Below are 26911 nucleotides of genomic sequence, written 5' to 3'. Positions count from 1 at the left end.
GCCCCCTGATTTTCTGCTCCTCGCTTGTGCCCTTCTCTTGCCCCCTAAAGCCCCGTCTACCTACCCTCACACTACCACCTATTTTAAATTTGCCTTAGCAACTAATGAGCTACTGCTCAGTCTGAACCCTATCTCCAAAGAATTACGCTACAGCTCACTGCACAACCAATTTCAGAAAGACAGAGAGACTCATAAAACATTTAAACAGACGCCTAAAATACCCTTAGACCATAAAGATGTACAATGTGCTGTGGATCGACAATGTTTTTTTCACTCATTTATTTTTTCCTAGTAGCATGGCAGTAAAATAAGAATTGTTGGTGACTATCTATCCTAACAATTTTTTTACTTTAAGTAACTAAGTTGTAAGAATCACTAAGGATGGACCGCCCCCCCCCCCCCCCCCCCCCCCCCCCTCCCCACGCTTGCAGAAGGCTAGAGGCCATGGCTTTAGAGAGGTTGACCCGCAGGATTAAAGGAAGGTCATGTGATGTGTAATAGCCATGACACAGAGGTCATCCCCTTGACAGCCTGTCATTGGGGTGGGACGTTCCAGCCATGGCCTCTTCACACGACCTCCAGACACTGACCTACATGGGCTTAGCTCCAGCCCTGCAGCGTTAGCCCCCGCCTGTAATTCACTGCATTAAGCCCCACATATTCTCACTCATTTCCATCTCCTGTCACCATCCATCTTCACTGATAATGATCTACAAATATGAATCATGCCATTTGGTTTAGTAATACTTCATGAAGGCCAACCTTTCCTAATTTGACAGATCTGAATTATTGACATTTTTGAACATTTTCAAGATTTGACAGACATGTACGTAGAGTTATTGAGGATGTGTCATTTGTGCACACGCAAGATCCCATTCAGGTGCTCCAGCAAAAAAACAGCATTTCAAAGTGCTTCGCTTCTATCTGGGAGATCAAAAGACTGGCCATGCTGCTTCCTGATGACTTCCACATGTGCCATGAGACCCCTGTAAACCCGTCTCTGGGACTCAGTCCTCACAGGTACAAACTGCAAACTTTCACCCAATAGACACCATGAACTGGACACTAACCAGTCCAAGGCAATCTATCAAAAACATTATTTCATTCTGAAAGTGAAATTGAAATGTAGTTCCCCTTTGGACATACTCCGTTATCGCCACAACGTGATGGTTATTCTATAGACCCCAGACAACTCCTGACAGATATGCCCATTTACAGAAAGCAATATATCAACAAGACAAGTCAAATTAGAATAGATCAGACATGATCTCGCTCCAGGCACCAGTACCTCCCAGTTAGCAGCTGGCACCGTAACTGTCAACAGAGCAGTCAATAAAAGCCACATTGATTTGAGCAGCATGTACAGTACAACCTTTCCCCTGGAGTAAAGGGATTGATTAGTAATGCAGTTTCAGCATACCTGATAGAAGTCCCCGAGCTGCCACCATGTCTGTAGGAAGCGGCGGGCTGGCATGAGCCCCTGAGAGGACCACCTTCTGAGGGTCTGCTCCGCCAAGTTCCAAACAACCTGGCTGCTTGAGGCCAGCAGCTCCTCCACTCTAGACACGAAGCTCACAGCCATAGCTGCCCCGTCACCGCTCACTCACTCCTAGAGATCAAGGTTCCCGGTGCCCAGCACAGCCTTTCTCTACTGATCCTAGTTTGTAGAACGTCTGTGATGCTTGAGAGATCCCTGGCCCAAGAGAATGTACGCTGCTGCGTTGAACACCGACTTCACTCGGTGTCTGGATGCTGTTGTGAATGTCAATACCCTGGAGGAACGTCAGTGGTAGTCTACTATTACACACACGCTTTACTATGTCTCCCTGCTGATGTAATCTGTGTGAGTCACAGCTCTGGGCTAGAGAGGCTGGAGTTGTAGAGCTGGAGTGGAGTGTCCCAGCCTCCCGCTATGGGTCCTGGTCCAAGACATAGCCTCACACTCACAGGACGAAGAGGAGAGGGAGGGCAGGACAAAGCCACAGAGAACCAGCCTAAAGAAGCTTGGTCTGCTTACCACATAAACACACTTTACACACACATACTGCACACACACACACACACACAGACTGACGGACAGCTCAATCCCTCCATCTCTGCCTCATAAACATTCTATTTTCTTTGACTAGCAGGATCGTTTTTTTTTTCTTGAGGTTTCCTACTGTGTCGTTAACTTAGATTGGGAATCTCTGATGCCCAGTCTTTAGGCACACAGTGTACTGTAATTGTTCACTTATTATCAGGGACATTAAATTAATATCTCACATCACATTAGATATTGTTATAGATTTGAGTGATTCAGGATGGTTTCTGGAGGTCGTTCATTTTCTCTGTAAAGTACTCCGGGTGCAGTTTCCTAAAGAGAGCAGCTGTCTCCGCCCATCATATTCCACAGGAAGACTCAAAATAACCTGTGTGATTTGGACCAGCAGAGGCAGTACAGCAGAAACACTATTACTAAAACTGTCTTCCTTTTAAAAATGTCAAATGTTGGAAATTGACAATAAACCGAATGTAATGGCTATAGCTTAGGAAAAGTGGTTTCCATAGATTTGCTTTTCATTTCAAACATTGACAATTGACATACAGTGGGGAAAAAAAAAATAAAAAATTATTTGATTTATTTAAAATAAGCATTTTTACATTCCTTTTAGCAAAGAAGGATCTTCATATTTTCCCAAAGAACCACACACCATTCTGACAGAAACTGAAGAACACAAGTGAAAAGAGAGAAAAATGTGCTCTCGGCTATAGAGTCCCAATTATATACGTCTATAGTTCAGTCGGACGATGTGTCTCATCTGGAAACAATATCCTGCTGTTTATTTGAGTGATCCGAGTCTCCTAGAACACAAACGATTCTGCAGTCAAAACGTACAACAGAACATGTTGCAAAAGCCCTCTGAACAACATCCGAGTGATCATCCGAAACAAAGTTGAGTGAATACTCATAACAGTCCTGATTACTGTTGGGGTAAAAAAAATCAATGCTAAACCATTGGCTACATCATAAAAATGGGCTAATCAAATGTTCCCAAGCAGCACTGTCCACAGAACATTAGCAGCTGAAGGATTGTGACTAGCATGATGACGTCGCAGTTTCAGAAGTGTAAACGGTCATCTATCGAAAATCTCATCTGTGCCATCTGCCCATTGTTGACTGGAAGGACATGGATGATTCTTTAAATCTTTTCGACTACTCTTATAGTTATAGTATAGTTTTCTAGTGCGGTAAAGACAAATACTTATTGAACTAAACAATCACATACGCAAAAACATTAACCATTTTGTAATAATGCATCTGCTACAGATAAAAGCACAGTGTATGGCACTGCAGTGTAGCTTTAACATCTAGCTCCATTATGAAAATACCTTCAGGAGGAATTTAATTATTCCATCTCGACGACAAAATTACAACAAAAAAACTTTCTGGTTAATATTTCAAATTGTATATTCAAAACATGGGTTTGATAAAAAAGAGTGGCCTGTGTTCGCTAGATAAAGCAAGAACATACAATGTAAAACCAGTGCAGGACCTATAGATGACATACTACTTTAAACAGAGTAAAGTGTCATTCCGTCTAACTGTATCTACTATCCCATACTATCCAGAGACTTGGACCAGGCAGTATCCAGATGATTCCCTCCACAGTGAGAGGGGAAAGGTCTGTTTGCTCCTAGAAAACATATGGCTGTGCAGGGGCTGTCTTCCATAGAGAGACAAAATAACAGCCAAGCCAGAGGCCAAAACACACACACACACAGAAACACACACATGCACAATGCCTGCAGGTGCCTGCTATTCACAGCTGATGTCCATGTGTGATTTTTATCCAGTCGGCAGCTTTGCGGTAGAGGTAGGGGTGAGACCAAAACAAGAAACTGTCTGTGAATTCAGAGGAAAGTAAGAACCGTATACCTCTCATTGGGAGTAACCACTCTCTATCTATTCCTAAAATCATCCATGCCCATGTCTTAAGAGGAGATTCTTTTCAGCTCTATAAATGGATGCCTCAGTCCAGTTTGACATTTCCCCCTCACACTAGACTCGCTTTGCCAATCTTATAGTGCACTGTAAGGGAATGAGACTACCCCCCACACAAAATCCACATTTTCAGTTCATCTGGGCCTTTTGAAGAATGGTGGTGTTGATACAACGCAGAGGAGCCGTGTTATCTGCCACACTGATCTGGGAAACCTTACATATTTCCCTATAGTCCCTGATGAAAGAAAGTATGGATCTATCTTTTCCTCTCGCACTGTGAGTGGACAGCTCCAGCTGTCCCTCTCACGCTCATTCACCCATATGTCTCCATAATGACAGACCCACTGGAGAGGCTGGTACCACTGACTGCAGCATGACCTCACACTCTGGCCCGCTCTTCACTCTGAGGTCACTCTCATAAACACATCACTGACAAGCCCCCTCCAAGTCATAAATGCTCCACAGAGGAATCAATTTATTTCAGTGCTAATTATTGTCCTCATGACTTCAAGAGTGTGCTTTACCACCAATTGTGTTTTTTCTCTTCTAACAACCAGAATACAATCTATTGTTGTGTGGAGAATCAGGGAACTGCTGCCTTGTTGAACATACTGCAGTTTCCAGAAATCACCAGTAGACGGAGTAATATCACACTACTAGACTAGACTCCACTACTGAATAAGTGTAAGGCAGTTGTCTACATTTGTCCTTTTGTTCTAGCCCACAGTGTTAGTGCTGGGCTGAAACAAAAGCCTGCACATCCTGTTGCGCTCCAGAACAGGCGTTGGAGATCCCTGATCTAGTGTAGCCTTTTACACCCATACCTGTTACGGGTTGAAAACAGCACCGATAAATGCCTAAATTGGAATACCGTAGCTATACAGTAACATACTTAACATGACAGCAGGCCTCAGGCTCTTGATTTTATTCATTTATTGCCACCGGGGCCTGCCAGTGTAACTGCTAAACAGCTTGCTGACTTTAAACTGTACTGCATGATTGTAGCAGGTTAACTAATGTGTTAGTTCTAGTAGCTATGTTGACTATGACATTAGCTAATATGGTAACAACGATTTAGGCTGTGTGTAGCAGTTGTGATATGAATGTTTGGCTCTGAATGTTTTTTTCGCCTGGTCACAGACAGCTGATGTGTTGTGCACTGCAGTGCACAAGCGAAGGGAAAATGTTAGAGGAAGGGAGCATGTAGATGTGAGAAGGAATTATATAATGAGCAAAGGGATGATGCTGCTTGTATGTGGCTGCTATGAAAGTGAATCGTGTTTGCGTGTGATCAGGGACGTATATATTCTGCTGATTGTGTTGAACAACGTTTCTTAAAACGGAAGCAAACAGAACGAAACGGGAATAAACATACATGAATTTGTCCAATAGAATCTCTTGTTTGCAACGGTTGGACTAATGATTACACCCTAGATCAGCTAGATGCAGGCAAGAGTGTGCAAGGCATTACTGAATGTGTCACTGTCACCTTGATTACTCATTTTTCTCTCGACCTTTGCACCTACATTGTAAACTTTAATTAAAAAGCTAGGTTGTAGCAAGCTCATGATGGGTACAGTGAAAATTGGAGCATAATGTAGGAGCCTAAACCTATGGATGTTACATTGAGCTGGGTGAATGGAATATGAATGACAGTCATCCGATATGCTGTAATAGAAATAAGGCTCATACATTTCTTTTTCTTAAACGGCACCGACCACCACTGGATAAGATAGTGTAAAAAAATTACATTTGAACAATTTATCTGCACCATATGTTTGTTAGCTAGCTAGCCAGACAGTTTTAGAGGAATGATTTTATACATTTTTCAAATTCACTGCCAATATTCCATTAAAACAATGCAGACAACAAAACAGCTTTCCAATGAAACAAATATATATACACACACATACAGCCTTCGGAAAGTATTCAGACCCCTTTACTTTTTCCATATTGTTATAAAATTGATTAAATAAAACCATTTCATCAGCAATCTACACACAATACCCCCCCCCCCATAATGACAAAGCAAAAACAGGATTTTTGAAATGTTTGCAAATGTATTAAAAACTAAAAAAACTTATTTACATACAGTACCAGTCAAAAGTTTGGACACACCTACTCATTCAAGGGTTTTTCTTTATTTTTACTATTGTATACATTGTAGAATAACAGAGAAGACATCAACACTATGAAAAAAACACATGGAATCATGTAGTAACCAAAAAAAGTGTTCAATGAAAATATACTTTAGATTTTAGATCCTTCAAAGTAGCCACCCTTTGCCTTGATGATAGCTTAGCACACTCTTGGCATTCTCTCAACCAGCTTCATGAGGTGGAATGACCTGGAATGCATTTCAGTTCCTTTTCTTTCCTTGTTAATAAGTTTGAGCCAATCAGTTGTGTTGTGACAAGGTAGGGGTGGTATACAGAAGATAGCCCTATTTGGTAAAAGACCAAGTCCATATTATGGCAAGAACAGCTCAAATAAGCAAAGTGAAATGACAGGCCATCATTACTTTAAGACACGAAGGTCAGTCAACTCGGGACATTTCAAGAACTTTGAAATTGTCTTCAAGTGCAGTCGCAAGAACCACCAAGCTCTATGATGAATATATAATTTATTTGTTTAACACTTTCTTGGTTACTGCATGATTCCATATGTGTTATTTCATAGTTGAAATGTCTTCACTATTATTCTACAATGTAGAAAATATTGAAAAATAAAGAAAAACTTTTGAATGAGTAGGTGTACAAACTTTGGACTGGTACTGTAAGTATTCAGACCCTTTGCTATGAGACTCTAAATTGAGCTCAGATGCATCATGTTTCCATTGATCATCCTTGAGCTGTTTCTACAACTTGATTGGAGTCCACCGGTTGTAAATTCAGTTGATTGGACATGATTTGTGAAGGCACACACCTGTCTATATATAAGTTCCCACAGTTAACAGTGCATGTCAGGGCAAAAACCAAGCCATGGGGTCGAAGGAATTGTCTGTAGAGCTCCAAGACAGGATTGTGTTGATGCACAGATCTGGGGAAGGGTACCAAAACATTTCTGAAGCATTGAAGGTCCCCAAGAACACAGTGGCCTCCATCATTCTTAAATGGAAGAAGTTTGGAACCACCAAGACTCTTCCTAGAGCTGGCCGCCCAGCCAAACTGAGCAATCGGGAGAGAAGGGCCTTGGTCAGGGAGGTGACAACCAGTAAGAATTCCGTCTCTCACAGACCTGTTAGTTTTTCTTTAAGAAGCCCTCCTGTTCTCCACTCATTACCTGTATTAACTGCACCTGTTTGAGCTCGTTACCTGTATAAAAGACACCTGTCCACACACACAATCAAACAGACTCCAACCTCTCCACAATGGACAAGACGAGAGAGCTGTGTAAGGACATCAGGGATAAAATTGTAGACCTGCACAAGAATGGGATGGGCTACAGGACAATAGGCAAGCAGCTTGGTAAGAAGGCAACAACTGTTGGCGCAATTATTCGAAAATGGAAGAAGTTCAAGATGACGGTCAATCACCCTCGGTCTGGGGCTCCATGCAAGATCTCACCTTGTGGGGCATCAATGATCATGAGGAAGGTGAGGGATCAGCCCAGAACTACACGGCAGGACCTGGTCAATGCCCTGAAGAGAGCTGGGTCTCAGTCTCAAAGAAAACCATTAGTAACACACTACGCCGTCATGGATTAAAATCCTGCAGCACACGCAAGGTTCCCCTGCTCAAGCCAGCGCATGTCCAGGCCCGTCTGAAGTTTGCCAATGACCATCTGGATGATCCAGAGGAGGAATGGGAGAAGGTCATGTGGTCTGATGAGACAAAAATAGGGCTTTTTGGTCTAAACTCCACTCGCCGTGTTTGGAGGAAGTAGAAAGATGAGTACAACCCCAAGAATCGCGAGATCTTGGCCAACAACCTCCTTCCCTCAGTAAGAGCATTGGAGATGGGTCGTGGCTGGGTCTTCCAGCATGACAACAACCCAAAACACACAGCCAGGGCAACTAAGGAGTGGCTCCGTAAGAATCATCTCAAGGTCCTGGAGTGGCCTAGCCAGTCTCCAGACCTGAACCCAATAGAAAATCTTTGGAGGGAGCTGAAAGTCCTTATTGCCCAGCGACAGCCCCAAAACCTGAAGGATCTGGAGAAGGTCTGTATGGAGGAGTGGGCCAAAATCCCTGCTGCAGTGTGTGCAAACCTGGTCAAGAACTACAGGAAACGTATGATCTCTGTAATTGAAAACAAAGGTTTCTGTACCAAATATTAAGTTCTGCTTTTCTGATGTATCAAATACTTAATTACTTAAAAATCATACAATATGATTTCCTGGATTTTTGTTGAAGTGTACCTATGAGTGCTTCATTAACAATGGTGTGTTATGTGAAAAGTTGTTTGAAAGTTACCCGGTTTGATGAACTAGTAGATTAATTAACCAGCCAAGCAGATACAAGTAGTAGAATCCTTTTGGTTGTGAAGTGCATTATCAAAAAGCTTTGTTCTTTCTTGATAACAAAATGCAATTCACCACTTGGCTGTCTATTGTATCACCCTGTCACAGGCCCTACTAGTCAACACCACCTCATAAGTTGAGGAAGTATATTGTTTATGAGGTCTCCCTGCTGCAGTTGTTTGAGAGATGTCCAGTTTGCAGCTGAACATGCAACATAGAGAAGACCAGCTGTGAGGATTTCTATAAAAGGAACAGGGAGGACACTTGAATCAGGTTGGTGACATTTGACCTGGTCAAAGGTCAAAACCATTTAGAGTTTTTTCCCAATTCACCTTCATAACCTAGCCTGGTGGAACCAGCCTGATCGCTGTGTTGACCATTCTATTTCACTGATCTACACTGCGATGACCATCAATGGGGCTCTTGCAAAGACCTCACTAAGACCTTGTCAGATATCATCTATCCTAACTGCCATTGGTAATTGATGTTCACAAATGCATCTATGGAGCCAGCACTTGGAGACCTGCAAGATGTGATGGAGTCTTTTTTAAATTATTGAATTGAATGCTATCAGTCAATATGTGGAGGGAGAAACCCTGTGTATTCTGCACTAGGATCAGGGAACTCCTGTTGTATACAGGACACCACAAAGGAAGGTATGACCACTGACATGTTTGCTAATGTTTGCCATTACCACCAGACAAAATGCCAATAGGCGCAGTAACTGACTTGCCTAGTTAAATAAAGGTTCATTTAAAAAATGTACTACATTTTAAAGTTATCAAAAACACTTAGTTTAAAATATCTACATAAACTCAGCAATTGCATTCTCATATTACTCTGGAGGCTACTAACCTATTCAAAGCGTCCTCTGGCATCTCACCATGCATCTGCCTGTAGTTATTGAACAAAGCCTGCAATAGGTTTGTTTGTTGTAATTGAGTGTGGCGAAACAGCTGCGGGCAAGGTTCTGACACCCCTTATCAAACCACACCCCCAAGCCAACTCACATTTGGCTTCTGTCATGGCCGCCAGCATTTCAGGAGGAGCAAGCCAAAAAAAACGAGGCCAAATCAGTGGATGATTTTTCCCTTTTAAGGAGTACATAATAGTCTTGAGTGTTACCTGACAATTATTCACATAGCGTTGTCATCTGACTAGCGAGTGCTTTGAGGAGACGATTACACACCTCAGGCGTGCTCTGGCTCTGGTACTGCGGCAGCGGGTGTCTGTTTCAATTTAGATACCTCTCAGTCCAATTCCATAACTCATCAGTATTAATAGGCTTGGGTCTATAGGGAACACAATGAGGGCATGACATTGCTGCCGTGATCATCAAGCATCTGTGTCCCCTAGCTAATTTCATTAGGATGGCAATTACCACGTACTGTAAGCGCTCCGTTAATTGTCTAAAAGAGGATGGCCTCCCACAGCAGCAGACATACAACTTCAGCACAGGGCAACAGCTGCTGACACACAGCTACAGCTGACGGGCCACAGCCCCATTCCACATACAGAGCTACAGCTGACAGGCAGGCAGGCTAGGACACGAACACGTACAGTACAGTACGGTTGAGGCAAGGGCAGCATGGTGGACAGCGTTGGCATTCCCTTTCCTCTCAGAGATGACGCCCATGCCATGCCTTCAGAGTGACAGGGACAGTGCCATGGCTATACATGGAAAGTATCCTGACTGCTGCCTCTGTTCAGAAGCAGAGCAGGTGTCTAATCTGTTCCAGACCATGATATCCCGATGGGAACATTTTGTAGTCATAAATCAAATATGAGAGGATTAAAGCACTTCAAATAATCAAGTCTAGCAGTTATGCATAAGTGATCGCTTGATTACTATGCTACATGTCTCGTACGTTGTAGTGTTTACCAAATTAAATAAAGTCTAATAACTTACTCTCCCCCTGTGCTCCAATAAGCTCTCTCTATTCAGAATGGTTGCTATTAAGCACACATTCTGCATTCAATCAACCAGGGATGAAACTATAGATTCTGAGAAGGATTTGTATTTTCTTTCCCAGTATGTCTGTGACTGAGAGGTCCCCATTATGTGTTTAAGGAAAGTTCTCTGTGCATATGTTTAATACACACACAAGACTCAATAATACCCCATTAAAGTCATGTGATTAAGCTCCAGTTGGTGAATGAGAGAGAGAGAGAAAAGCTTTTTGTGTGTGGTGGGGCGGTACAGTCAAGCCCTGCTTTGTGCAGCCTGGCAAGGGGTGGAGGAAAGGGAGAGGGGTCAGGGGGTCAGTACTGCCAACACCGCCCCATTGAGATGTCTGTTATGACCAGGGATTTGGGACCTGGTTCTCTGCTTTCCAGGACACTGCTCTGAGGCCTACTGGAGGCCTGTGACAAACCCTGTGTGCATAACCCAGATGCCTCTGAGCTGAGGGGGCTGAGGGGGTGGGACGCAGGCCATGGTGTCAGCCGCACACTGTCTGCCCTCATCAAATAAGCCCCCGGCCCCAAGGGATTGTGGGTGCTGCTGAGATTTGCAAAGGCAGAGGCTGTTAGAGAGAGGAAAAATGAACTGGAGTTGCAGGGTTTTAATATGATATGCAAGAGATGGAGGTCATGAATGGCTGATCTCTGTGGGGGTCCTAAGAGACAGACAAAGACAGGGAGAGAGTAAAGAAGCGAGAGAGAGAGAGGAGACAGAGAGAGAGAGAGACAGAAAGACAGATAATGGTTCATATAACATGTATGCTGACATCTCATACTTGATTGTCTAACTCCTCTGACATACTGTATTTGTTTAGGAAGTAACTTTATTCTATAAAAATGACATGAGTGTCATGCTATTTCTGGTCAACAAAACATCCCTGTTCAGTCATGTTGTAAAATACGCTTTTCTTGTCTCGTTTTATTCAACACAATAGCAAAATGCCTGTTTTTATTTATAGCCATGTTCAGCAATGACATCGTCCTTGTTCTGTAAATATAGATGAATTACCACCATCATGCATCCAATTTCCACAGTAATGTGAATGGTGTCCAGAGGAAGGTCTGTAGGGACCCAGTGAAAAGGTTATTCTGAATGCTAAACTAGGGCTGTGGCGGTCATGAAGCTTTGTCCGCCGGTGATTGTCAAGCAAATGACTGCCGGTCTCTCGGTAATTGACCATTAATTAACATAAACACATTTAGCATCTCCTGGTTTTCACGCATAGCCTACAAGCCACTGATGCAGACCTTTGGAACATCTACATTTTAACAAGTATAATAAATCCACTTAATATACCCTACACAATACATTCATAATTTATTTTAAACATGATATGAAGAAAATGTAGTATATTTCAGAAGAACAGAATAGCATACTCTTGTTCTTATGTTAGGCCCCGATCTGGCTATGCCATATGGCTGTGGGCTGCACTAGTTAATTTAGCAGACAAGATTTGCTTAGAAGTCTGTGGCATTATTGTATAGTATGAAGAATACAATTTAACATAGCTGAATAAAATAGGATGTTTTCTCAGAACAATTTCTGAGGGAGTGCGCGCATTCTGTGTTGAGCAGTTAACAAAGAAACATATTCTCAATTTCTAGTTATTTATGCAAATTTAATTGTGATACAAATGTTGGGCTATATGTTTAGATGTTTTATACAATCTAAGGCTGCATGATGAATGTTGAAAGCCATGAGCTCTGCTTTGTTTCTTGCACAGGCTGCACACACTTCATCAGTCTCTCATTCACAATTTGACAAGCACTTGATAATGCCTTGAATTTCCCGGTGGCATCCCCCTAGTGTGGCCGTAATGCCCCATAAAAAAATCTATACATTTTGTGGACAGCGGCCGTTGTTGATATAATAATTATAATTCCCTTCTCCCAGCTGCATGTTCCCGAAGTACCTATCACTCGCATAGCTCTCTCAGATATCGTAATTGTTATTAGCCAATTCCGACACGTGATCAGGTTCTCCTCACAGGCATCTATCTCAGCTCTTGAAGTAGGCTAGAAGTAAAAGACAGACCCATCAAGGATGCAACTGCGCGCATCCTCTTATCGAATTCCAAGGCGCGTATTTAAGATGTTAGAACGGTCCATATTTACTTTTCGTCAGCCAACAAGATGAGTAGGCTTAACGAACAGCAAAACCACTAGCCTATGTCAATCTACTATCCACCACAATACAAAAGTTAACGTATTCTATTGCGAGAAATCAATATTCCAAACATAGGTCTGGGACAGTTGTGGAATGTGATAGATCCCAAATTAATGCAACCACTCACATCCTAAAACGTTTTAAAAGCAATGAGGCTGATGCAACAGATCAGAACATTTATCTTAAAAATGTTGATCAACTATTAGGCTATTTCTTCACATTATGAGCGCAGCAATGCACACACGGTAGTAGGCTATGCGCAAATGTTCTAAAATGAAATTAATTAGCAGGAAAACGCCATTCTCAAAAGTGACCACAAATTCCACTATGCATGTAATGCTTTATTATAAAGGTACATTTTAATGGTGAAAATTATCTTCCCCAAACTTGAAACTCACTTGCCAATTATGTATGCCAGTTAGGCTCTACACCGGTTGTAAAGCAGATTAACATGCTTAATTTTAAGAAGTTGTTTGGCCACTTTAGTTGTGATAAAAACCTTATCAAAACATATAGGCCTATGGGCTAAGCTACATCAGTTGAGGGACTATGATCTGAAAAAGTCGCAAAAAGGCATGCGCTGTTTCTTGCCTTACTACATAAAAGCTGGGCATCATTCACAAGTGAAAGGCTAATATTGTCACCCATCAGACTATTCTTGGTTTAATATTGTCTTTACATATGATATGTGTGTGAATTTTTTTTGATTTAGAATGGACCATTTTCATGAACGTGTCTCAGAACATGTTGCGCACTTAAATAGCGAATGGAGGACGCTTTTCCCATGGTTCATTTTCATGCCAGCCAGGTACGCTATACTCCTGTTGTAAAGCGAAGCAATGTGTTTAACATTAGGAATGTTGAGAAATAAATATAGTAGGCCTAGCCTATAGAAAGCTGATGGGATACTCCTCTTTTTAATAGAGGCCATCAAACTTTGTTTTCTCACGCAATTGTATAGCCTATAGAAATGTTGCACAACATAAGCTTGTGGACTCATGAAATGTTTGATTTTCGATTACATTTGCATTGATGTCAGAGTGATTAGAGGGACAAGAGAGTGCTGAATACCAGGTAGTTAGCAAGTTTGGTAGGCTACTAATGACCATCAGCAGCATCAGAGCTTGAAGAAGCCTAGTTACCGTGACTAAACGGTCACATGGAATTTGACTGTGGTCATGACTCGTGACTACCGGTGTGGCGGTAATACGGTAACAGCCCTATGCTAAACCAACTGTCAAGTACGCAGACACACACAGTAGAAATATAGTATTGTCAATGCTAAAAATCAATGCTTCAAAGAACTAAATAACCATCACACGTAATACGTACATCTCTCCAGTTAAACTCAACCCCATCATATCACTTACTGACTTATTTGATACACTGCTCTTTCTTGTCCTTGTACAAAGATATCATCGATTAGAGAGTGTTTGCCAGGTGATAACTACTATAACTATTAGATATTGTAATGAGACTATCAAACAATCCTCTAACTAAATAATCAGATCAATTACACAGCTTTATCAGGGCAGCAAAACATGCATAGGGAAGCAAAACATGCATTGGGAATACAGACAGAGTGACAATGAAAACCTCAGAGTGTGGATTTCATAGACAAAACAGTCCCTGAGGTATTATGGGAAAAAATGCTAGCGGATACACAGCAGTCAATTTGGATTAGTCACCATTGGTCCATTGCAGCAAACCACCAATGTGACAGAGGACCTCTCAATCTGTCACAGTGTGAACACTTATCCCAGGGTCTGTCTAGTCCACTTCGGCGGGGAACTGAGCTTTTGGAGAATCGCGGTTTGGCATGGAAGGGTGCTATGGTGTGGGGGTTCATAAGTGCTGAGCGTAGTAGCAGACTACTTATGATACTCTACAATCCCTGGAAAGGATTTATAACTCACCGTCTCATATGTACACACAAGCACAACATATACAGCAAGACATTTGATTCCATACTGCTTACAGTTAAGCATAGGTGGTTTGTAGTGTCAAAAGTGCCAACGGGTAAACCTGTCTGTTTTGACTTTGTTACAGCAGGCTACAACAATGATCTTGACAAACTTATCCCTGAAGGGTAGCATATCTTTCAAACATAAACAAGGTCACCACCCTGCACCCTTATACACAACCTCCCTCCCCTGTCTCTGAATTCTCCCTCAGGGGTGAATGTTACTTAACCATTGTGTGGATGCCACTGGTTGCCACCCTCTTATGGGAGGGTGGTGAGATTGTCTCTACTGCATGATTCCGACGCATCCAGCTTCAGAGCCAAGCCCACTGCATCAGGTTTTCTCAATGTCCAGTCAAGGTATACAAGCTAGATCTGCTTAGGCTTTTATAAAGCTAGCCAGCTTCTGTTAGCATCACATTCCAGGTCAGGCTTTATCCTTACTACAACGGCGGATATTGCTCTTCCGCCTGCTGCTAAGTCAGGCAGGCCAATTGTCTGGGAGAAGAAGGAAAAATCCCATTGCAAAATAATGCATTTTAACCTATTCATTGATGGAATACCATATGATGGAAATACATTAGACTGGCCATGCTTGTCGGTCTATAGGTAATTTGCATCATTTTGTGGAATTCAATTTGCGATTGTGTACAGTATGTTAGTTATGCATCTTATGTATCACACGCGTACAGCATACAGATAGACTTTGAGCGGGAAATCTCAAACAGCATCTCAAACAGCAGATGCATAGACAACAGAAGGCAGGCTTCATCAGCGAGTCACACACCACTTTGCAATGAACTGTAGGCAGTAGGCTATGCATTTTCAAAACATGTACTTAAATTGTTTGAAACCTGAATGTGTACCTTGGTTTAAAGTAGCCTAGCCAAAATCAGACCACATCCGTGGAGGTAATTATTTTATATAAACTTTCTTTCATTGTCCAGTGACCAAAAGCACAATCCTAGTCATATTAGCAAACCATGCAAATTGCTGCGTATTAGATATTTTAATCTCTTACACATGAAACAGCTCACATGTGCTGTGTGCTTTTGGCAACGGTGTTTTCCCGCTAATTGCTTTATGGAACGAACATTTTCCCGTAGCCGATACTGCCTTGTGCGCATTGCTGCGCTTATAATGTGAATAAATAGCCTAATAATTTATCAATATTTTAAGCTCAACTTTCTGATCTGTTTACATTCACAACAAGTAGGCAAGGTCTACTTGTTGTATGAATTTGGGATCTATCATCCCACAACTGTCCCTGAGTCTGTTTGGAATTATTTCGACACAAGCTGACTGTTAAGGATCCAAATATTCTGTGTGTATCCTGTGTGTGTATTTCTTTTCTCTCCTTCTCCCCTCCTCACAGGTGGCAATCATCATTCCCCAATCACATCCCCTTTCCCTTGGTTTAAAAACCCATTCAGTTGTTTCCTCTGGAGCTCCATCTCTCTGTCAATCTCTCCGTAGTTCTCTGGTTTTGTTTTCGCTACTACATGTCACTTTGTCCCCACCTGTGAGTATTGTTTTTGTTATGGTGTTTGATGGTGGGAAAAGGGGGTACTAAGACAAGTCGCCCATGGGCATACACTACCCGTAGGTAAACTTTGTTTAAAACACTAGTTAGAACTGGGCGGACCACCCACTGTATTTTTGGTTAGTTAGCTCTATTGAAGTAGGCTAGTCTAATTTAGGGGTGTTTTCGGACATTTGTTTCTTTCCTTGGGTCCAGCTCAGCCCCTTTTCCTGCCCCCCTTTACTGTGTGTTTAGAAATAAACCCTGAGCGTTTGACGGTAACTTAGTTGTCTGTGATATTCGTTCTCACCGTTACTTTGTCACTATTACACCTTGCATGAGTTATGTTACCCCCCCCCCTAGACTGCCGGGCCAAATGGATTAGTAACACTGACCAATAGAATAGGTCAACTTTTCTACTATTTGTATATTATTTATTTAACGAAGCAAGTCAGTTAACCTCTAGGGGATCTGTGTCTCTATACAGGGACAGTTTTTGCTAATGTGACTAGAATGACGTAACAGCCAACTTTCCAGGACATATGCATGCATGTCTTATATGTGCAGAAAGCTTAAATTCTTGTTAATCTAACTGTACGGTCCAATTTACAGTATCTATTACCATGAAGGAATACCATGCTATTGTTTGAGGAGAGTGCACAACAACAACTTTTATCAAGGCAACTGGTTTGATACATTCACCTTTGAAGGTAAATCATGTGCTTATATTCAGTAATCTTGCTCTGATTTGTCATCCTGAGGGTCCCAGAGATAAAATGTAGCATAGTTTTGTTTGATAAAATGAATGTTTATATTCAAATGTAGGAACTGGGTACTGCAGTTTGAACCGCTGCTGTTTTTGGTTTTAAATATGCTTAAGTATCAAAAGTAAATGTAGTTGCTAAAATATACTTAAGTATAAAAAGCAAAAGTACAAATAATTAAATTCCTTATATTAAGTAAACCAGACAGCACAATTTAATTTTTTATTTACAGATAGCCAGGGTCACACAACACTCAGACATCATTTACAAACAAAGTATTTGTGTTTAGTGAGTCCTCCAGATCAGAGGCAGTAGGGATGACCAGGGGATGTTCTCTTGATAAGTGTGCAAATTGGACCATTTTCTGTCCTGCTGGGAATTCAAAATGTAACAAGTACTTTTGGGTGTCAGGGAAAATGTATGGAGTAAAAAGTACATTTTTAAATTAGTACTTCAGGCATTAGACAAGCTATTTAGGAATGTAGTGAAGTAAATGTTGTCAAATAGTAAAGTATTTTTACTTAAGTACTTTACACCATTGTCTGTAGCATTGAATTGTCTAGGAAGTGACCAAGCCTGTTTGAACCCTACACTACAGTGTGGAGCCACCCATAACAGTATCAAAAGACAGTATACCATTGAAGAACTCTCTATATTGTCTATCACAATGTATTCGTGTGTCTTTATATCAATCTCAGTGTTCCCTTTGTAACAGGCCCGTATTCCCATATAGCTGTCTTCCTGTAGCAGTGATCAGGACTCTCATTGTATTGAATGGATCAGCAGGGTGCTGGTCCATGGGGCAGGTATTCCCCTGTCCTCTCTGCAGCAGTGAGGGTGGCTGACTGCTTGCTACTGGCTACCTGCTTAGTAGCTTGCTTCTGTGAATGTGAAGAAGTGGGGAGGGACAGCAGTGTGGAGGGGGAAAGGACAGGTGGCCTCTACTGAGGGAGGGAGGGGGTCTCACAGAACACAACATTAATGAGGCAGGGCTCATCCAAGCGTGGGATATACACATTGTCTTCCATCTGCCAAACAGCACAGATATTACTCCTAAAATCAACAACATATACACATTTCATGATCAGTACAGTCTTCCAATATGAGCAAACAGAGTATACGCTTGTCCAAGGAGAGGCAATCTCTCAAACACAAAACAATAAGAATAAAGAGTACACTTCAGGCATTAGACAAGCTATTGAGGAAAACTCAATATATCACAGGTTCAGAGGGCTCTGTAGCTCGCTAGCCATGTCTTTACCAAGCAAACCCCTCCAGCAGTAACCATGCGAAACACTCACATGGGGATTTAACCACTGAGCAGTATTGATCACTCTGGTTTCAAGGCTTTGGGGTATGTCTGCTCCCTGAACACATCTGCCTCCGTGAACATCTCTATTGCTGCTACAGTGAGAGAATAATGGCTGCTCGGGTCTCTCCATCCATATCCATCCCCCCAATCAGCACAGAGTTCTCTCAGTGGTCATTATCATTCAGGCCCTCAAAAACCTCCTAAATGAGCACTCCAGCTCATCTCTCTCTCTCTCGTGTGTGTGTGTGTGAGAGAGAGATAGTGAGAGTAATAAAAAAGGGAGACACACACAGAGACACGGTAATTACAGGAAGGATCATCGACAGCTCCCCCCAGTTTGCAGGCAAAGCAGCAGGATACTAAAGCATCCGCAGACAGACACAGAGCAAGGGCCAGGGATGGGGTCTGCTTTGTTGGTATTCTCAGTTCCCAAGCCTCAGTGTAATTGAGTGCTGGTCTGCAACACTGAGAATGAGACAAACAATAACAAAAGGATGGTGCTTTCTACACTGTGGTGCGGCTAATGTTGGCTCTTCTCAAGGGAATTATTACCCTATAGCCTCTGGCCTTCCTCAGTGCACAGCCATTGCCAGTGGTACCCCTGGGGAAGAGGTTGGTCTATAGCTCAGGCTCCATCTTACTCCTGTTAAAAGCCTACCTATACAACACAATACCCACTGAGAGGTGGAAGGTGACCAAATGTACACGCAGCATAGTTTCTCAAAGCAACAAAGTTCATTCTTAGAGCTCCCTATAAATAGGCATATAAAAGATAGGTCAATAACAAGCTATTTTCCATTTTGTGTACGAATGGGGCCATACCCAAAGACGGAGTGTCTGGAATCTGGATGCTTGGAATTGTGACATTACCCACATTATTCCCATGAGACAGGGGCACTTAATGTGAAGTGCCTCAGTCAATGTCCACTGACACAAATGGGTAATCTATAAATCCATCCTTATATCCATCCTCTAAATTATGTATAAGGAAATGCATGTGCTCTGGGAATTTTGGGTGGAATTTGTCCACAAACTGGCAATCCTCTCTCCTCCTTAAATAGATTGCCTGTTGGCTTAATGCATTCTCTTTCATCTAAATGATATGGGCCCTGCCTCCCAAAGGACTTCCATGCCAGCTGAGGAGCCCCTTTCAGGCCGAATCCCTGTGCTTTCTACTCTGCATCGCACTGAACACCAAAGCATGAAATGTGTCACAGTAGGGGATTCAAACCTTCCACTCACGTAAGAGGATGAGTACAGTCACTCAAATCATAACAGAAAAAAATCGAACAGGACAAATAAGCACATTTTGCTTCCTAAATGTCTGCTAAATCAAACAAAAGCATTCTGTTTATTTATGTGTTTCAAAAGACTGTGCCTAAATTGACAAAGGGCCTAGAGGTCGACCGATTATGATTTTTCAACGCCAATACCGATTATTGGAGGGCCAAAAAAAAGCCAATACCGATTAATCAGACATTTTTTAAAATATTTTTTTTATTTGTAATAATGACAATTACAACAATACTGAATGAACACTTATTTTAACTTAATACATCAACAAAATCAATTTACCCTTAAATAAATAATGCAAAATCAAAGTGTTGGAGAAGAAAGTAAAAGTGCAATATGTGCCATGTAAGAAAGCTAACGTTTAAGTTCCTTGCTCAGAACATGAGAGCATATGAAAGCTGGTGGTTCCTTTTAACTTGAGTCTTCAATATTCACAGGTAAGAAGTTTTAGGTTGTAGTTATTATAGGAATTATAGGACTATTTCTCTCTCTACCATTTGTATTTCATTAACCTTTGACTATTGGATGTTCTTATAGGCACTTTAGTATTGCCAGTGCAACAGTATAGCTTCCGTCCCTCTCCTCGCTCCTACCTGGGCTCGAACCAGGAACACAACAGCCACCCTCGAAGCAGCGTTACCCATGCAGAGCAAGGGAAACAACCACTCCAAGTCTCAGAGCGAGTGATGTTTGAAACGCTATTAGCGTGCACCCCGCTAACTAGCTAGCCATTTCACATCAGTTACACCAGCCTAATCTCGGGAGTTGATAGGCTTGAAGTCATAAACAGCTGCTGGCAAACGCACGAAAGTGCTGTTTGAATGAATGCTTACAAGCCTGCTGCTGCCTACCATCGCTCAGTCAGACTGCTCTATCAAATCAGACTTAGTTATAACATGATAACACACAGAAATACGAGCCTTAGGTCATTAATATGGTCGAATCCTGAAACTATTATCTCGAAAACAAGACGTTTATTCTTTCAGTGAAATACGGAACCGTTCCATATTTTATCTAACCAGTGGCATCCATAAGTTTAAATATTGCTGTTACATTGCACAACCTTCAATGTTATGTTATAACTACGTACATTTCTGGCAAATTAGGTGACCCAAACTGTTGCATATACACTGACTCTGTGTGCAATGCAAGAGAAGTGACACAATTTCACCTGGTTAATATTGCATGCTAACCTGGATTTCTTTTAGATAAATGTGCTGGTTTAAAAATATATACTTCTGTGTATTGATTTTAAGAAAGGCATTGATGTTTATTGTTAGGTACACATTGGAGCAACGATCTGCACCGCATCGATTATATGCAACGCAGGACACGCTAGATAACTACACATGGTTGATGATATTACTAGTTTAACTAGTGATTATGATTGATTGATTGATTTTTTTATAAGATATGTTTAATGCTAGCTAGCAACTTACCTTGGCTCACTGCATTCACGTAACAGGCAGTCTCCTCGTGGAGTGCAATGTAATCAGGTGGTTAGAGCATTGGACTAGTTAACTGTACGGTTGCAAGATTGAATCCCCCGAGCTGACAAGGTAAAAATCTGTCGTTCTGCCCCTGAACGAGGCAGTTAACCCACCGTTCCTAGGCCGTCATTGAAAATAAGAAGTGTTCTTAACCGACTTGCCTAGTTAAATAAAGATTAAATAAAAAGGTGTCAAATATATATATATATTTTTTTTTTAATCGGCCAAATCGGTCTCCAAAAATACCGATTGTTATGAAAACTTGAAATCTGCCCTAATTAATCGGCCATTCCGATTAATCGGTCGACCTCTAAAAGGGACATTTCAGAATGTCCATGGTTTAGTACATGAAAATAAGTTAGACTATTTGTTATACACAGGATGTCCTGTGAAAGGACAAAAGCAGACGTAAAACAAGGAAAAGGTCCAGAGATAACCAACCACACAGGCAGTATAAGAGCCAACAAGAGAGTCCTGTTGACAGTGTTAACCATGTTTGTGACAGTTCCCTTCCTTGAGAGACTGGGAGCACAGAGGGCATTAAGTGCAAATCATTTGATGTTTTTCTGTTTGCATTGTATGTATATTTCACAGTAATTTCACCCCCTTGTCTCTTGCATGATCTCTGGCATAAAAACAAACAATGAACCCTGCCAAACTCCCAATTGGAACTCTAATTATTTACTGCAACTCTTAACTCAGCTTTCCTTTCTGGACAACCCTGCCATCTACAGTGGGAGGGGCTTTGAATTGATTTCCACTGCTAAGCCTAAAGATTACAGTTGACCCACAAACAGGCATTGACCAGCACTGCTTTGGGGCATGAACTTACATTAGGCACTACCATAATCAAGTTGAGTAGCCACACTAGTAGGCCTATTCATTAAATCAATCATACTGAACTGGAGAAAATATTTGAAATTCTCCAAAGTTCATAACTTTGAGAAGAGAGAGGTCATTAACTTATTGCATTAGTCTTTTTTCCCCTATTTTGTATTTTTGTCGTAATCTGTAGTCAGTAAAGGGTTCAGAGTATTGCCTGTAGACTAGAATGCCCTGTTCGGAAAATCTATTCAACAGGACCTGCTCACTCTGTCAGATTACATGATTTGTACAAACCTGCATGACCACAGTATCGAATAACTACCAATCTTCCTGTTCAATGTGCATGAAAAACATTCAAATGATAGGTGCGTGGGAAAAACAGAAAATGCTAGCGACCAAATCTTAAGACAAAAGAAAGGATTGGTCTAAAGGTGAGGAATCACACTATTCCCAGGACCAGGTTTCTACATGTGTTGGATGGATGGAATCTTCTGTGACAGTTAATAGCTTTATTGAATTGGAAGCGCTGAGCCCATTAAAAGCAACTGAACATCCTAGACTAAAGTTAACACAATGCTGTCCTGCTTTTGTACTCTACTGTAATTACTGTAATGTGTGTGTGTACACGTTTTACTGTAATTGTGAGTACCAGAAGTCCTTACAAGAATAGCAAACCAACAACAATTCTGAGAAGTGAGGACATTTTGCCAGACCTCACTTGTAAAAAGGCTTCGGGTTAGGTTCAGGGTTAGATTTCAAATGAAGGTTACGGAAAATAGGATTTTGAATGGGAATCAATTGTTGGTTGCCAAAAAGTCCTCACAAGTTTAATAAGACAAAGCTCTGCGTCTGTCTCTGCGGGCCTGTGTAACACTTACTTTATGAACTGCAAATTCAATATTGACCCCTTTACAAACCAACCTCATGCTTTTTTTTCAATATCACTGTAGCGACAGGCACATTAGCACTGTATAGCTTAACATGTATAGCTATTTCAACGACCATTGCATGACACCAGTGAACTGAGGTAAGCGAGTGAACTGAGCTACTGAGGTAAACTGAGGTTTGCGAATCAAACTTTGTACTGCTGTTTACAGTTAGTTGTGGCTTTACTGTACTATAAAGTTCCTACTTTGAGTAGCCTATGCGTAGCCTACAATTGCACTTTATTTCATTACAATCAAATGTGTGTTATGGCCTTATTTTGGTACTTGAGTCCAGAGTGACACAAGACTCGTACAGGATATCACATGCTCTCTCTCCCATTGTTGGTCTTTCCCAGGAAACAGGAAACTCAGGCAGAAGTTGTAAGTCTGTGGCTGGATGTTTGTTTGTGTCTGTCCATGTCTGTGAGCGTTGTCTGTTATGTCTTTATTGTCCCCCTGGACTCGTGCTGTGCTCATAAATAACACCTTGTTGGTGCATTTCCATATAGGATTTACCCCCGTGTTTTACCCAAAAGGCCGGCACCCGTGTCTCACTGGGCCATGGCTTCGGTGGACCTGCTCTCTTGGGGCCAAAGTCAGGCCACTGGTACTTTTCAGATAAAATTTACATAACAATGGTTAACTGTGAACTTTAACACCTTCTCACAAAGCAACTGCTTTGATCATGTAATTGATTCTGCTCTTCACAAGTCGTCACTGTCAGCCCTAGATATGGAAACACGATTTCCCTAGTATAACATTAGGGTGTATACACTAGTGTAAAACTGGTGTTACAGTCGAAAAGCAGCATGTGTGCATGTTTACAACATATTTACAAGAAAACAAGCATGTTTTGGTGTGGTACATCAGTCTGTCATGCAACCTGGTCTCGGAGCATTTTGTGTTATTCTGTACGTAAATGTATTTTAGTATTATGTTACGTTTCGTATGGTTTGTATTAATTTGTGGATATCTGTCACCCATTTCGAATGTGACAAATTACAATTTGTATTATCTGTTACGAATTTGCTAAACATATGATATGTTACGAATTCTAGCTAGGTGGTTAACGTTAGCTAGCTGGCTAAAGTTAGCTAGACTAGGGACTAGGTGCTAGGGTTACGTTAATGAATTAGTTTAAAGGGTTAGAAAAAGTGTTAGCTAAAAGGGTTCAGGTTGGGAGAAGGGTTAGCTAACATGCAAAGTAGCTAAAAAGTACAAAGTAGTTGAAAAGTTGCTAATTAGCTTAAGTTGTCCCTGATGAGATTCGAACTCGCAACCTTTGAGTTGTTAGACGTTCGCGTTATACGCCCACCCTACTTTTTTTCTTCTATTTTTTAACTTAAGTATCCTTCTCTGTCTTAGGTAACCATAGCAAGCGTGGTGAGTCTGAGACCAGGCTTGGTCATCACCTGATGTGTATGTTCTCTTCTCAAATTGGTAGATAATGAGCTGGGTCAATACATGACATTTTTGTACAACGTCTAAGTAGTAATATTATTATTATTATTATTATTATTATTATTATTATTAAGTATTCATATTGTAGGTTCCTAGCTTGTTTAAAATATTTAAGTATATAACATGTGCCAAGTAATGCACAACGCAACAGGATAATGGAATAGAACTGAGGGAGAAAACACAGAGCAAGTACCAGCTTAGGTTGGTTTATTGCTGAAGAAAAACAAAATCTCCGCGTGTAGCCTACACAAACAGGTGAAACTATAACTTATACCACAAATAAGTTGGGCTTGGCACAAATTACCGATGTTTGCTAGCCTCATCAGTATTGATATCGATAAACGTTGCTTAAATTATCAATAACTGGGCAGTTCCTTACCTTGTCTTTATTGTCGCCGTTATGATCGAATTGAGCTCCAGGACTCTTTGTATGAACATAAGGTTTTTACCAGCACGGATAAAAACAAATTATTCCACCGGGTTTCTCTTCTGCTGTAACCAAGTAAAACTCATAAAGGTACAATTAACCGCTGATCTTTCTCTATAGACAACTGATCTGTTGGAGCCAGGAAGCAAAGCTGCCGGTGCATATCCTTATCGCGCACAGTTCCACCCATCCACACCCCGCCTCCTCCCCTCCTACCTTCAGCCAATTCACAGAACAGACGAACTTCCCACTAGCTGTGCCAGAAACGCGCTCTCCATTGCGTAAACGCACGCTCCACGCACAAGCGATGTGGCACCTGCTGAACCACCCGTATCAACAAAGCTCTGCAAGCTGCTCTGGTCTGCTCTGCTCTGCATTGCATGTAACACACTATAGCTAGCTACAGTGGTTGAAATATTGAATGATCTATTAATCATGCTGGTCATTCACATTAGTACACGTTGAACAAACGTTGCATCCATCAGTTATCAGAAAAGAACTAAGCCCACCTGATGAAACATGTTTTATCCCATCGTTTTAAAGTGTTGATGGTAGAGAGCTGAATGTGTCCTTTCCTGTGAAACCTACATTTACATGTCAAGATATTTGCAGGTGCACATCATTCAATTACACTGCCTTTTCACTTGTATCGAAGAGAAGATTTTCTTTGCAGATCACATAAATTTGGATTTTGGTTTCAGGGGAATATAATGACAAGATATCAGTCCTGTCCCGACCTGTGATTTCACACATGGCTGGTTATGTGGAGATGATGCTGCTGCTCTCTCACATACATTCATCTTGATCTCAGTGATAGTCTAACCAATGGGGTAATGAGTTTTCTGGAATTTGTCTGCAGAATGTCCCACTTTTATGGGCACAGATAGACCAAGAGAGATTGTTTTTCTCATACAGTGAACAATGATTTATCTATTAGGTGAAAAAGTAAGCTGGTAGAATTTAAAATTATGAATTAGTAGCTTTTAACAAGCCCATTACTAAAATAGATATTGACTGAGTACTTGGTCAGTAGAATTTATGTGAATGTGCAAAATGGGTATCTTTCAACTGACAGAATTGTGAAACAAGTTATAAGGGGAAGGAAGGAAGTGCCAGATCATTGTGGAGTGTGAACAATGGAAAATCTCTGAAATCCACAAAAACTGCAGGACTAGGAAATGGAAAGGATAAAAAAAAACTGACTAGGTTTACTGTAAGGTACACTACATGACTAAAAGTATATGGACACCTAGTTGTCGAACATCTCATTCCAAAATAATGAGTATTAATATAGAGTTGGTCCCCCCCTTTGCTGCTACACATCCTCCACTCTTGTGGGAAGGCGTTCCACGAATATACATACATTGCTGCGGCGACTTGCTTCCATTCAGCCACAAGAGCATTAGTGAGGTCGGGCACTGATGCTGGGCGATTAGACCTGTTTCGCAGTCGGCGTTCCAATTAATCTCGAAGTTGTTCGATAGGGTTGAGGTCAGGGCTCTGTGCAGGCCAGTCAAGTTCTACCACACCGATCTCGGCCATGGAAACCCATTTCATGAAGCCCCCGCCAAACAGTTATTGTGTTGACTTTGCTTCCAGAAGCAGTTTGGAACTCAGTAGTGAATGTTGCAACTGAGGACAAAAGATTTTTTACACACTACGCGTTTAAACACTTGGCGATCCTGTACGGTGAGATTTTGTGGCCTATCATTTCACATCTGAGCGAATGTTGCTCCTAGACATTTCTACTTCACAATAACAGCACTTACAGTTCGTTGAGGCAGCTCTAGCAGGATAGAAATTTGAGGAATTGACTTGTTGGAAAGGTGGCATCCTATGATGGTGCCACGTTGAAAGTCACTGAGCTTTTCAGTAAGGCCATTCTACTGACAAATCCACTAATTTGAAGGGGTTTCTACATACTTTTGTAAATATAGTGTAGCTCAACCAGGTCAAAGCGTTAACATGCAAACCAAAGGTGGGTGGTACCCATTAGCAATCTCACCCTTGCATACCAATTATTTGAAACCAATTATTATCCTTTGTGTCTAGGCAACTGACTAGTGTGTACGGAGGCAAAATGCTTCCTTCAAATCCGAAATGAGTCACCCATGGGACTGCCCCACCCCCATCCCCCATTTGTGGGGATTTCTGGTAGCGAGTGATTAGGCTCACCCCAGTGCCATGTGTGCCCTAAGAATCTCTACCCCCAAATCTCTGCCTGGCTTCAGGTCCCATGGAGATTACCACAGAAGGCCTTGTCACTTTGGCTGTGTAGACAGGCAGACCATTTCTGATCTTTTTCAACTAATTGGTATTTTGAGCAAACCCATCAGATCTTTTCAAATCAGAT

General features: G+C 41.5%; 1 protein-coding gene across 5 annotated transcripts in view; it reads right to left on the bottom strand.

Annotated features, from left to right (window-relative positions):
* Positions 1-24737, bottom strand: part of LOC110527879 (FERM domain-containing protein 4B) — a 62977-nt gene extending 38240 nt beyond the window's left edge. For 2 of the 5 annotated variants that reach the window (XM_036983366.1, XM_021609466.2), the window contains exon 1: positions 1421-1835. In XM_036983366.1, the coding sequence (XP_036839261.1) occupies positions 1421-1582 (162 nt within the window). In that variant the 5' untranslated portion in view covers positions 1583-1835. Of the gene's footprint in view, positions 1-1420; positions 1838-24510 lie in introns of those variants that run through there. The other 3 variants (XM_036983367.1, XM_021609464.2, XM_036983365.1) reach the window with 3 other exon arrangements.
* Positions 24738-26911: the final 2174 nt, after the last annotated feature.

Source organism: Oncorhynchus mykiss, chromosome 7, assembly GCF_013265735.2.
Source record: "Oncorhynchus mykiss isolate Arlee chromosome 7, USDA_OmykA_1.1, whole genome shotgun sequence".
NCBI classification, from domain to species: domain Eukaryota; kingdom Metazoa; phylum Chordata; class Actinopteri; order Salmoniformes; family Salmonidae; genus Oncorhynchus; species Oncorhynchus mykiss.
This window is presented reverse-complemented; position numbering and strand designations above follow the sequence as displayed.